Here is a 13,616-nt window from a genome sequence, read left to right as displayed (position 1 = left end):
ATTTAGTGTGCGATGAGGGCACTACGTTATATGCACATGTACATGTAGAGGTGGACTTGCAGTGTACACTAGACGACCAGAGAATCACTCAGCAATATCTGATACTGTGTATTGTTGTGTAAACCTACAGCAAACATTTGGGTCATAGTTTACGTCAAATATAATTCAGCAATGAACCGCACGACTGAATAGCTTGAACAAAATAAACAGATCCTTTTCAGTTCAGCTGATGTTACAGTATGTGTTTGTTCATATTTTTTTTATTTCTGGGTTTCCATTTTCCATTCTTAAAAATTAACTTCTAAAATATTCATAAATCATCAAGGGAGCACAACCAGTTTTAAAATCCCAAGGCTTACACCAGTCCTGCAAACATGTTCCAAACAATTTTTTATAGATGATTTCAAAACATTGTCAGTATGGAAATTACAGGTTAAATTCATTTTTCATAATACTAAAATCACAACGCATGATTGCTTCCTTTTCTTGCATACATGTACCTTCATCTTGTCTGAACGTAACTGTAAATACAATGTATCACTTTATTATGAAGTCGTAATCACTCTTTAATGAAAATCATCCCAAGACTTGATCAAAAATGGAGTTCCAGCATCATAACTAATAATTATTTAGTATGAAGAAAATATTCATTGTGAAATATTATCAATCTTGAAGGAATCGAGTTGCACAGCTCATTGTATGCAAATTGCGCATAAATCTTTAACTCCGGGCTAGCTGACTCCTCGTCCTGTCATAAGTCACGCAGACATTTGTTCACAAATATACCTCTCCGACAAACACGTCTTATTGGGGACAAAAATATCTGTATAAAAATGTGGCAGGGTTAAAACATGGCAGCCTGGGTTAACATGTGTAAAATGTGCAAGCCGATGGACGCCTGACGTGCATGAGGACAGGTAATTGCGTTATGCGAAGCACGATCGCAACTACAATGTATGCGTATGAGTATGAGTTGAAGCGCATGAAACAGCTTGAGAAGCTCGCCAACAAATGCATTCTAATGCACTCAATAAAAGGACAAGTGTTGAATACGGCTAGCCATCTACAGCTACAGGTGTGGCTCTAGCTCTTCTCCCCTCGTTCATTCCTTCATGTATTCACACTCTACAGCACCCACACTGACTGACTGACTGATGCAGCTAATGCAAGCTTGATAGCTAGGGACGGCAAACTGGGGCACCCAATGAAAGAGTTGAATCTGATAAGACTTTAGACGAAATCAGTCTGCAATGTGCTCGTTTGATTATCTTTATCAACTTTCTCCCCTTATCCACCCCTCTCCCTCCTCTATCTCTCTCTATCTCTCTCTCTCTGTAAATATATATTTCATTCCTTTTCTCCATGAAAGAGTTAAATCTGATTAGACTTTAGACGAAATCAGTCTGCAATGTGCTCGTTTGATTATCTTTATCAACTTTCTCCCCTTATCCACCCCTCTCCCTCCTCTATCTCTCTACCTCTCTCTCTCTCTGTAAATATATATTTCATTCCTTTTCTCCATGAAAGAGTTAAATCTGATTAGACTTTAGACGAAATCAGTCTGCAATGTGCTCGTTTGATTATCTTTATCAACTTTCTCCCCTTATCCACCCCTCTCCCTCCTCTATCTCTCTATCTCTCTCTCTCTCTGTAAATATATATTTCATTCCTTTTCTCCATGAAAGAGTTAATCTGATTAGACTTTAGACGAAATCAGTCTGCAATGTGCTCGTTTGATTATCTTTATCAACTTTCTTCCTTTATCCACCCCTCGATCTCCCTCCTCTATCTATGGTCTCTTTCTCTATATATATATTTCACTCCTTTTCTCCATGAAAGAGTTGAATCTGATTAGACTTCAAGATCAATCTGCAATCTACCGGTACTCATTTTATCATTTTATCAAGTTTCTTGCCTCATCCACACCCTCTCTACGATTGTAACCCCCCCCCCCCCCCCCCCAATTTTTGTTGTTGAAAACTACATGTATGTAGAATTTTGTATCATACAACACGCTGTACATACATTGATTACAATACAAATTTATCTTTTTCAAAGCTACAATTACCCAGCTATGATAATTCTCTGTTGATTCACACGATATGGAGAAATTAAAAGGTCAAAGGAAAAAGGAAAAAAACGGTTTGAAAGGTAGCAAGCTACCAAGATTATCTTGACCTTTCCCCCGGTGTGCAGGTAACACGTAATGTTATCATGGACATGCATTAGTGGCCTTCATACAGTATGATTGATGTTGTACACAGTCAATGATTACCTCATTATCAAGCTACTAGCCCAATATCATATTACATTGTACACACACACATACAGTACACACACACAAACACACACACACACAGAGCCCAGATGCACTGGATGTTTTACCGGGTATTTTGGGACCCTACAAATTTTAAAACACATTCCCGGGGGGGGGGGGGGGGGGGGGCTTCGATATTGTGCTTTAATTGCAGACATGCAAGGCACTACATGAGTAGGAAGAAGGCGAAGACCTGTCCAAAATGCCCACAGGCACCCATGCAGAGAGAGAGAGAGAACGAGAGAGAGCAAGAAGCGGCAGATTTACATGTACATGTAGCAGACTACACTGTACATGTCGCATGCCTGGAGATTGCACTGCCACATGCACACACAAAACAGGTAAATGTCAGAATAATTTGTACGGGAGGCAATCGCGAATGTGTGCATCCTTGCACAGTGAGACCTTTTCAATGCATAATCTGGAAAATTAGGCACTAAGATTGTCTGTCGAATTAGATGAGGGTTTGATCGAAAAAGTGAATTCCTTGTTTGAAGGCGAAAGGGCAGCTGTCTGACATGATATCTTGTTGCTTTTCTCCTTGCTTTCTTTTTTCATCAGCATCGTGTCGGTATATCCAATTTGTGTTACATTAGCGCAAACTGCTGTATGTGAATGTCCCTGTGAAAAAAAGTCTTCTCACAAATTGCAGCAAATTTGGAGTTACACGGTACCATTCTACTTCAATATATGTTGATGTCATTATCCAGGGGGTGTGTACATGTACATAGCGAAATGTACATGTGATGTACACATGTTCTTTTATAACCTAGAGAACAGCTCACCCATGTCATGTATCCGGTTGTCAAGAACATGCTTACTAAATATTCCTGCCCATTTCTTTCAAAAATCTATTTTGATATACTGCTTACAAGTAAATGACACAGATTGTAAATTAAGTGACATTGTAGATTACAATGTCTGCATTGCAAATACCTCTTTCAAAGGAGGGGAGGGGATGTTTCATTCGGCCCCTTCTCATCTCCCACCCCAACTTTCTTTCTGAATATCTATCCACTTTTCATAAAATCCAAAATTTCTGCAAATTATCTATCTATCTCAACTAACATACTGTACATACAACATGTACATGTACATGTAGTGATGTACAGTATGTGCAATTAGAAAATACAACCAATGTCAAAATGTGAACTTTTGCCTTCGATAGTGATACGTCTACATCTACTCTAGATTATTATCTCAATAGATTATTATCTCATCTTACCAAAAATATATGCTATCTTTGCCTCTAATCTCTACTCTCACTTACAAAGTACATTTTTACAATCGTTACATTGATCTTCTTATCTCTTGCCAATATCATCATAAGCTTAATCACTTTACTTATGTAATAATAATTGAGAACCAGGAGTGGCAATGAACCTGACATGAGCGCTTATTAATTACAAGACTCCACTATTATTATCACCATTATCATTATTATTATTATAATGTACATTAATTCACTATATCCATATCTTCACAAGATAGCAATGTAAATTCACTGACATGTACGTTAAGCATCATCATAATAATAATGATATTTCTTTCTTGTATAGCGCATATTACATCAAAATGTCCCCATGCGCTTCCAAAGAGCTTCAGAAATTATTACCCTATTAGTCAAAATAATATATTTTAATGAGAAAATTACAATTTTGCCTTGATTGCAATCGAGAGAGAGAGAGAGGGCAGTAAAGGTGGATGACATTAATTATTCCTCCTCCTCCTCCCTCCCCCCCCCCCCCCCTTTAAATTGCTCTGCTCAGGACTGTCTTTTAAGTCTCCTACTTTTTTATCCGACTCTCTGACTCTAATTTTCATCAAACTGCAAACATACATGTAGATGTTAATTCTTTTACAGCTCAACGCACAAGGGTGCTAGGATGAATAAATGAATTATTTTCAATTGTATTCAAGAATTACACATGTAACATGTAATTCATCAATTCTACAATTTGCAAACAAAATGGAAGACGCCATGACAAGTCCATAATCTTGACATTGAAACATGAACTGCTCTAGACAATTTCATGAATTATTAGTTGTGAATACATTTTGGCCAACATGAAACAGATGACATCGTCTAGAGGTCTATCACACAATTACATTTTAACTTGACACTAATTTGGATTATGAATACAACAAATTATTCACATGTTGCTTCACAAGCCTTACTAGCATCATATATGAACCTGTTGGACATTGTTCAATTTTTAGTCGACAAGCATTTTCCACAGACCCAGCGATAGATATCTTAAGATACCATCTTCAACAAAAATGTTCGGTCACTGCCTAGTGCCTAGACAATCAGTCACTGCCAAGATAATCACCATAACATGATATACATGCACATGGTTATGACCGAGCCTCATAACATTTGGGATAGAATGTAATGGTAATGCATGTTGAATGAAAAGCAGGCTGATTTCATTTCATTTTCTCTTAGTACGAGTATGAGAGATTGAAAGATCTTATTTTGGTGGCTCTCTAGTCAATAATATTTACCGTATTTGCCGGCGTAAAGGCCGCAGTATTTTTGAAAGAGAAAATATAAAAAGTCGGGGTGCGGCCTTTACGGCAAAAAAAAAAAAAAAGTCAAAACCAGCATGAATTTGTACATATGGGACTAGATCTACGAACGGTACAATAACTATACATTTCCACACATCTTACCGACAATTTTATCTTGCATTGTTGGCATGAAGACGAAAATAAACTTCCAAAAACAACATCTGCCGATAGATTTTGATCTAAGTTCGTGCCAATGCATTGCAAAAGTAAAAGAAGGGCCTGTTTAACAGAGCCGCCACGAAGCATCCGGCGAAAGAGTAAAAAATAAGAAAAAATGAAAGTCAAAACCAGCACGAATTTGTGCATATGGGACTACAAACGGTAAAATAACTATACCACTATGGTACAGGACATTTCCACACATCTTACCGACAATTTTACCTTGCACTGTTGACATGAAGACGAAAATAAACGTCCTAACAAAACATTTGCCGATAGATTTTGATCAAGTTCGTGCCAATGCATTGCAAAAGTAAAGGAAGGGACTGTTTAACGGAGCTGCCGGGAACATCCATCCGAAGTCACCATTTTGTTTTCCATATCATGCAGTTTCGCATTACACCGTACATTGTGGTAGGGGTATATATCGGACACCAAATCTGCCTGCGATCACTTTTTTAGCTAAACTTCCGGTAAATTATAAGAATATTGATGAATTCGGTATCAGTTTGTAAAAAAAAAATAGTGTTTTCGAGAAAATTATGATTATTTTGTTGTGTCCATTTGTTTTTTTTTCCTTTTTTTTTTTTACCTTTTTTTTTTTCCCCCTCTTTGAAATGTCAAAGTTGGGGTGCGGCCTATGCGGCGGTGCGGCCTTATCGCCGGCAAATACGGTACACATTATATGTGAATGTGAATGGTGGTCTTATTTGGCTGATCATTACGTCACATACGACGATCATAGCTTAAAATTTCATGTAGTTTCTACTGGTCCTCCCCTTTTATGATAATAATAATAAAAACGGTGCTTATAAAGAGCTTACAACCAAAGTCTTTAAGCGCAGTTGATCTGTAAATAATCATTCACATTTACTGTACTCCATTCCAGGATATCATTTGGAGCATACACATATTTAAAACAGGGGTGATAGTGAGCACTAAAAAAAAAATAGGTTTTTTTGTTTTCCCCTCAACCACGCCCCCCTTGAGTAAAAAAAAAAAAAGACGATTCGCGGGGAAAAAATGGCATCTAACAACATTCCCCCCTTTCGAGTAAGAAAATTGAGACAAACTTGGGAAAATTGGGGGGAAAAATAGGGAAGAATAGAGATAATAAGAGGGAAATCGGGAAAATCAGGATAAAATAGGGAAAGAAAAAAAAAATGTTAAAAAAAAAAAAAAAAAAAATGTTTTTTTTTTTTTTTTTTTTTTTTTTTTTTTAAATCGGGAAGAAAAAAAAAATCGGGAAAAAATCGGGAAAAATAAAAAAAAATCGGGAAACCGATTTAAATCGGGTTTTTATCAGGCCTGTTAAAACAATAACAATAACTGTAGAGATGCGAATACCTGCCTATAATAACATAACTCAAAAGAGTCAAGGAAATATCTTTCTGAAGCTTTTGTATACATTGTATACAATACAGCACTAAGCAACACATACATTATTATATGAAACACTTTAAATTTAATGTCAAAGTAATGTTCATTACTTCATTTTATTGAGAGGCAGCCAAGTAATGTTCATTATTTGATTTTATTGAGAGGCAGCCAATTTATGTTCACTAATGTGTGCATCAACTATGCTCATCAATGACTTCCTGTCATGGTGTGTTCCTACATGTATTCAATACACCAGTTTACTAATACATTCAAATTTATGGATGCTTCTTTCCTGGGGACCTTGTAACAAGTTATTCCATTAACCTGTTATTAATGAATAAACTACAATACATGAACCTGGATCCAGTCTGCATATCACATGTTGCTTTGCTGGGCAAGTCTCATGCCAGCTTTCAAGTTGTCAAGAACAACATTGGCTTAAAAGGTATGCATAAAATTTGGATATGTTAGTAAGCTGGTCTAATGGGTTGTAGGTTAGGGCTAAGGTTAGGTATAGCATTTGTTTTAGGGTTGAAGTTTATTGAAAGTTGAGCGATTGTTGCTGGAGCCAGGAGCATGTAAAGTACATAAATGAGACAAGGATTCTTTTCAAAAAACGCCCTGGTTTTGCTGCGCAAACTCTGAACGAGGCTTTATAATGCAAGAACTAGACTTTTCCAAGCGTCTTTGCAGAGCAAGATCTGTAGGAGAGCATCTCGGCCAATGAAAGCTGTCTATCTTCAACGTTACAGGCACCAACAGTTAATCTTTTCAATCCACTCAGTCGTGCATAAATAAATTGATTTTGCTTTTCCTTTCTTTTCCCATGCACTACGTTCTTAATAATACAGCATTCTGAAATCTAGTTTGTTGATTAACGTTGGTTTCCATTTTCCTTGGTTGGCAAACTTGTCAACATTCACAAACCTCTTTCTTTGAAGAACTATTCCTTTCCTGCAGCAGTGCGCATTACACATACGTTATTTATGTGATGAATTAGTCTTATAACTAAGCAGTCGTTACTAACAATTAATTTGGCAGCAAGAATACATGTACCTGCATTGCGATTTCATTTGGGTGTGGTCGCAAGTTGGGAATGTAAACAGTGTGTGCATAGGCACTTCCAAGTTTTCAGTTTCATCAACTTATTTCATCACAATTCAGTCTAGCATTAGTTGTTGGCGATGGTGGCTATTTTACCTGACTGCTAAGAAAGCATAAATGCTTGTAAGTAAGCAACCAGACGGCCGACGGCTTTAGGTCCTCTCTGATGGACCTGGTAATGAGGATTAATGCCTTACCAAAGGGCACTAGCGCATCAACTTGGTCTCGAACCCAGGTCACCGGAATACGAGACCGCTGCTCTACCGACTGAGCTATTGCGCCTCCTCATGACTTATCATGTCCTGATAAAAATGGAGTGTGCATGCGCGACTGTAATGATGATCATCATCGTCATGTGAATTACTTAGGGCCTAAATATATTTAATAAGGATCTGAAATTACCAGGAGGGGGGCTGTCCAAAAATGAGGATCGTCCGCATATATGTACGAGGATATCCTCATAAATGCGGACAAATTGTGCCTCAAAAATAAGGATCGTTTGCGTTTTCGCAGACATTTTTTTTCATCGGCACTCTGCAGGTTTCGGATTCCCCAACCACGCGCTGGCGAAGCGAGAACCGGATTCCGTGTAAGAAAATAACCCCACACAGTACTCAATGTCTTCTTTTATGGGTTGTCCGTCCTCCCCGAGGATTTATCGCTCATTATATAACGTGAAAGTCTCTGTACAAAGTCAATGTACAAAGTCAAAGTAAAAATAAAAGGCATCCAGAAAATCATCACGGAATCTGGCCAATGTGCGGATCAGAAATAAGAATTGTCCGCAAAATGCCGATGACCCTTATTTTTGCAGACACATTTATCTGTCCTCGTTTATGAAGACAAATCCTTGTTAACTTATTTTCAGACCAGCACCCTTACTGATTACAGCTACTAACTTCACACACGCACGCTGTATGCAATCTTATTGTGCAGCGGTTTGCCATGAAATCTGTGAAAAAGTTATTATTATAATTTGTAATGCCTTTTCTTTTTAGGAAAAAATACCCCAAAAGAGATAGGAAAAAATACTCCAAAAGAGATAATTGACCCGAAACAGGTAAGAAACATAACAACTTTAAAATGACTATTATTTGAACAATTGATGAAGATTTAGATCTAGTTGAATTTGGTATGTTTTAGTAGGGTATCTCCACGCCTGAGTTACGGGTCAATAATTCTCATTGAACTTGGTTTTGGTTGGTGATAAACTGATATCAATCATATTTCAAAAATCACAAAGTCCAAGCCCTTTATCTGTTGTGTCATTTGTATGGCTTATTTATTGACCAACAGTTAGATCATAGATATATGTATTTGTATTTTTGAAGATGTAGTATAATTAATTGTGCTAAGTAATGTTAAAAGATAAAAAGAACTTAGCAACAAACGGTCCACTGCTCTTTGAAGTTTGAGCCTGGCCAATGTCATTCATTCATTCATCATTCATTTGTTACACGGCAAACCCTATTGACATTGTCACAGTGCAGTAGCGCATAGCCAGTGCAGCTGCAGTGCAGTGCAAATTCAAACCCAAAACATTCAGGTTTTCGTCATTACTGCTCACTTAGTGATGGAGCAAACTTTGTTTTCCCGAACAATATCGAATTACATACATAAGACTCAGGTAATGCATTACAATCATACAAAATATTTCATAGGTAAACGACTGGGAACCCCTATGACATTTTAGTGTTACAACATAGGCTGATTGACCTGGCACTGGAAATGGGCCGGGCCGATCTAACCAATACAATTTACATTTTACTCCGTAGTCAGGCATAGTAAACATGGCGGCTGCTTAGATCGATTTGTCTATATAGTTTTGATTACTTACTTTTTATGACCCTTTCCGTCGTGGAAATCTTCCCGTCCGCCATAGCTAAAGTCAAAGCCTTCTAGCTTCCACTAAGAATATAATTCCGAATGGATGGCCTCCAAAGTCGCTTGATTTTGTCGATTGTTATCCTTCTATTTCCCGAATCGTCGTCGGTTAAATCCGGCAAACTCAGATTCGCACTAGATGTGCTAGATACAAATATTTCGGCGAGATGCAGTGTACGTGCTGCGGTGAAAAGGTCTGTTCCGATGAATGAAAAACTGCTCTCGGTGCTAACAAAAACTAGTACGCTAATACTAGTCCACGGATAATACGAGTATTACTGCACTCCTGTTGAAAATTACAAGCACATAGTCTAGTGACTGATTATTTTAAAATATTAAATGATAATAATAGGGTGTAATTTCATTCGGTATAGGAGAATGAAATTGGTTCATAATTGTATCTGTCTTTCAAAAAGATTGCGAGTGTTTCGGATGTGATAGAGATTTTTTTAAATCTTTGATAGAACACCTTTCATAAATACTAATTTTATAATGATTTCACGTTTTTGTCTTTCTTTCTCTTCTAAAGTAGCTAATTGATCTAAATCACAATCCGCCTAAGTTTATAATTTTATATATTTGGTGAGCCAAGCCTACATGACATGTGATGTCATTAATATTAACATGACTTATTCACATAATTGCGACTTAATCAATATTTTCCTATTGACATTACTGTTTACTACACTGTAAAAAATAATTTGTTCATTGGTAATTTTTACGTATTTTTTCCATGTAGAATTTACTTGAAAACATTAGTTTTGCCACTTACGCACTAAATTTAAGTCTTGCTAACTCAAACTTTCAATTTAGTAGAACATACGTGGAATATTTAAGTAAAATCAAATACATAAGAACTTTAAGTAATTTCAGCTTGTATTAATTTAGTAATTTTAACTCAAAATCAGAAATTATATGTATTACTCAAACAATTTATATTGATTATTCTTATCTTTTTAAAGTAAGGACCGATGCAGTGCGTAATAGAAATATTTACATAATTTATGAATATTCATTAAGACCAAATTAAACTCTTTTTAAAATAAAACAATTCTTTTTTGTGGTTGAATGAAAATTTAAGGACTTTAAAACATTTACTAATTCATTTAACATGGCTAAGCAAAGACAAGACAATTTTTAATTGTTACCCAGTTCAAAACAAATCAAAACTTGATATTTCAGGAAATTGTCGACCAATTTTCCTATTAAGATGCTACGATCAAGTATATATAAAATTTGGAGCCTTTCAATATGTGTCGAATTGAAGCGTATGTAATAGTTTGTGATGGTGGTAGATATATATATATATACGGTTAAATCTTAAATAGAAGTAGTGTTAGTGATTAGTGATTAATCTTAAATAGAAGTAGTGAATGATTAGTGGATGTTACTTGTTAGATTAGATGGGTACCAAATCGTGCAATTTGTAATCCTATCATAGCTTTTTTTTAATTATCTAAAATGATTACAATACTTAAATTATTTACGTTAATGTAACTCGATTTAACTGAGTAAAAATTTATTCAGCAAAATAAGTAAATTCTACTCAAGATGCCGTAGGTAATATTTACTTAATAAAAATAAGGCAATTCTTTTCCTCAATTTTATTGAGTTATTTCGACTATTATTTTTTTACAGTGTAGGTTAATGATATATGTTTATTTTGCAAATGAGTATTATTATTATTTTTTACTGTTTTTGTATAAACGTTATTATCGATGTAAATATGTTCATGTTTATGCAGGGCCCCATGGAAGACCACTATTTGTAGGTGAATGGGCTACCCTGTCAAAAGATTAGAAATAAATAAAATAAATAAATAAAAATTCTCACCAGACACTGTAGACACATTAGGTGACGTGCTAATGCTTTGAGTACCCATCATTACTATTTGTACTGAACTTGAACTATGATATTTTCTATAGCAATGACTGCAAAGCATGAATCACTTAATTGATTAAATCGTGAACATGTAACGACCCTTTCTTAGTAATTGCCCAAATTAACTATAAAGTGCAAATATACATATAAGTCATTTACTTTGTTTAAGATATTTTGGCGCCTCTTCATGCACGTATACAAACTTCGCGCATTCATAAGTTTCCACATGATATTGCAATAAAATTTGAAACAATTATCTAGCCATTTGCCAATTGTGTACATTAATTATTAGTCAAAGTTTATAAATTATTGAACAAAAATAATACCTTAGTCACACCGACACCACCGACACCAAACCAAATACAAGATTGTGTTTCTCCGAACTGTGCATGAGATTTTAGATCTGAATAACACATATTCAATGTAAAAAATATATTCAAACAAAAAGAAAGACAAAGAGACTGTGTTTTCTCCGCTAAAGGCCCACGACCCCGTTTTATAAACTTATGTGATTAATCGCGACGTATTTTTCAACTATATACATAATATATAGGAGACTGCAGACTTGCGATTGATTAGAGGACTTGGAATTGATTCGGATCAATCGCAACTCTTTATAAGACATTACTTTTTCTTTCTTATTCAATACAATATTCGAGTAAGCCACTATAATGTTATATCAGAGTACCGTTAGCTGAAGTTTGATGTTGTCAAATGTTTTTAACTGAAACAAGTTCACCTCGAACTTTGTTTAAACCAAGCATTTAAAAAAAACACTCATTTGTATTGTTCGTGAACAGAAATCCACTGACGGTAGAAATAATATAATAATATTTACAATTCTTATGTGATGATAACAATGAGATATTCAAATAAACTAATTAAATCAAAGTAGGCCGAAATTGAATGTGGTAGAATGCTTCCAACTAAAAACAAAAACTTTAATTCGAAAACCTCTTGAAGACGAGCATTTTCCAAAAATCCCTCATTTGGTATTTTATTGGTACTGGAGAGTTCCACTGACAGTAAAAGAAAAACAAAATGATGAACAAATAATTTTACAGTCTGCATGCAATAATCATTGCCTTTCGACTTATAAATAATAAAAATGATGATGAAGTGAATTAAAAATTAATTGAGATATTAACCGACAGCGTCTGTCTTGTGGGCCTTCTTGTAACTTTTTTAGGCTTCTATAGACGGACAGCCGAAGAGACCGACGTTGCTATCTTCCCTTATGTATTTCTTTTTTCATCGGTCTCGTGGACTAGTGGTCTCGCGGACTTTCAGGGATATCATCTTTGTCTGTACTTTTTTTGTATCGGTCTCGTGATCCGTATGTCTAGTGAAACTTTGTAAATGTCGGTTTCGTGGGCTATCGGTCTACTGGGCTGATTGATCAACCATATTGATCAACCTTAGGAGTATATGACATCAAGACGAGATTTTAAGTGGTGGACGTAGGGCTCTAGTACCTCTTTGTGAAGCTTTACAAAAGTATTTTATGATCTCTAATTCTAATCGAGAAGGCTAGCATCATTCTGGTAAACCGACAGTACAAGAGACCGACAACACAAGGAAACAAATAAGAAAATACACCGATAGTGATGAATCTTTGCAGAAGGTTTTTTATCGAGATGAGCGTATGGCAGTTTAAAATACGAATAGACTCGAAGTACGGGATGATGACCATGTAGTGTGCTTTTGTAAGGCATTATTCAGTCATCAAGTCACAAAGTCTCACCGAGAGGACAGAGACCAGTGGCGGATCCAAGGGGAGCCAGGGGGTCCGGGCCCACTCCCTTGGCCAAAAAATAGGTTTTCTAAAAAAGATGGTAACGTTGATATACCTTCTTCTTTTTTTAAAGACGGGCCCCCTCCCATGGCAAAACGGGAAAAGGGGATTTGTTTATATTTTTGCCCAAAGAGATGAGGGGGGGGGGGGTGTCGAGTAAATATTTTCTCACGAACTGGGTCGCCTCCCTCGCCGCTGGCTGGATCCGCCCCTGACAGACACTATGCTACGGTTTTAAGTAAATGAGTACAATACTAACAAAGACTGCAGGTAAGCTCATCGGTGATATTGTGAAATATCATTTTCATGATATTTTGTGTCATTATTCATCTCTCTGTTTTCTCTAGCATATTAGCAAGAAGTGTCTCTCAAACGTGTAATAAGTTTACAAACTTCTGTGATTGTCTATTCTTAGGCCAATAATAATAATTGATAAAAAATATAACAGATTTGTAAGGCGTCGAATCCACTTGAAATGAAATGCTCAAGGCGCACTTGTGAAACAAAATACAAATAAAAGGG

The 13,616-nt window shown here is 36.1% G+C and overlaps 1 protein-coding gene across 7 annotated transcripts in view; it reads right to left on the bottom strand.

Annotated features, from left to right (window-relative positions):
- LOC588695 (serine/threonine-protein phosphatase 2B catalytic subunit alpha isoform) overlaps positions 1–9,602 on the bottom strand; it is a 99,810-nt gene extending 90,208 nt beyond the window's left edge. For 3 of the 7 annotated variants that reach the window (XM_003727287.3, XM_011680481.2, XM_011680482.2), the window contains exon 1: positions 9,372–9,600. In XM_003727287.3, the coding sequence (XP_003727335.1) occupies positions 9,372–9,414 (43 nt within the window). In that variant the 5' untranslated portion in view covers positions 9,415–9,600. Of the gene's footprint in view, positions 1–9,371 lie in introns of all 7 variants that reach the window. The other 4 variants (XM_011680477.2, XM_011680478.2, XM_011680479.2 and 1 more) reach the window with 2 other exon arrangements.
- Between the last annotated feature and the right edge of the window lie 4,014 nt (positions 9,603–13,616).

This window comes from Strongylocentrotus purpuratus, unplaced genomic scaffold (genome assembly GCF_000002235.5).
Source record: "Strongylocentrotus purpuratus isolate Spur 01 unplaced genomic scaffold, Spur_5.0 spur5_scaffold_10, whole genome shotgun sequence".
Taxonomy (NCBI): domain Eukaryota; kingdom Metazoa; phylum Echinodermata; class Echinoidea; order Camarodonta; family Strongylocentrotidae; genus Strongylocentrotus; species Strongylocentrotus purpuratus.
Note: the sequence above shows the minus strand (reverse complement) of the source record. Positions and strands in the feature narration are given on the sequence as shown.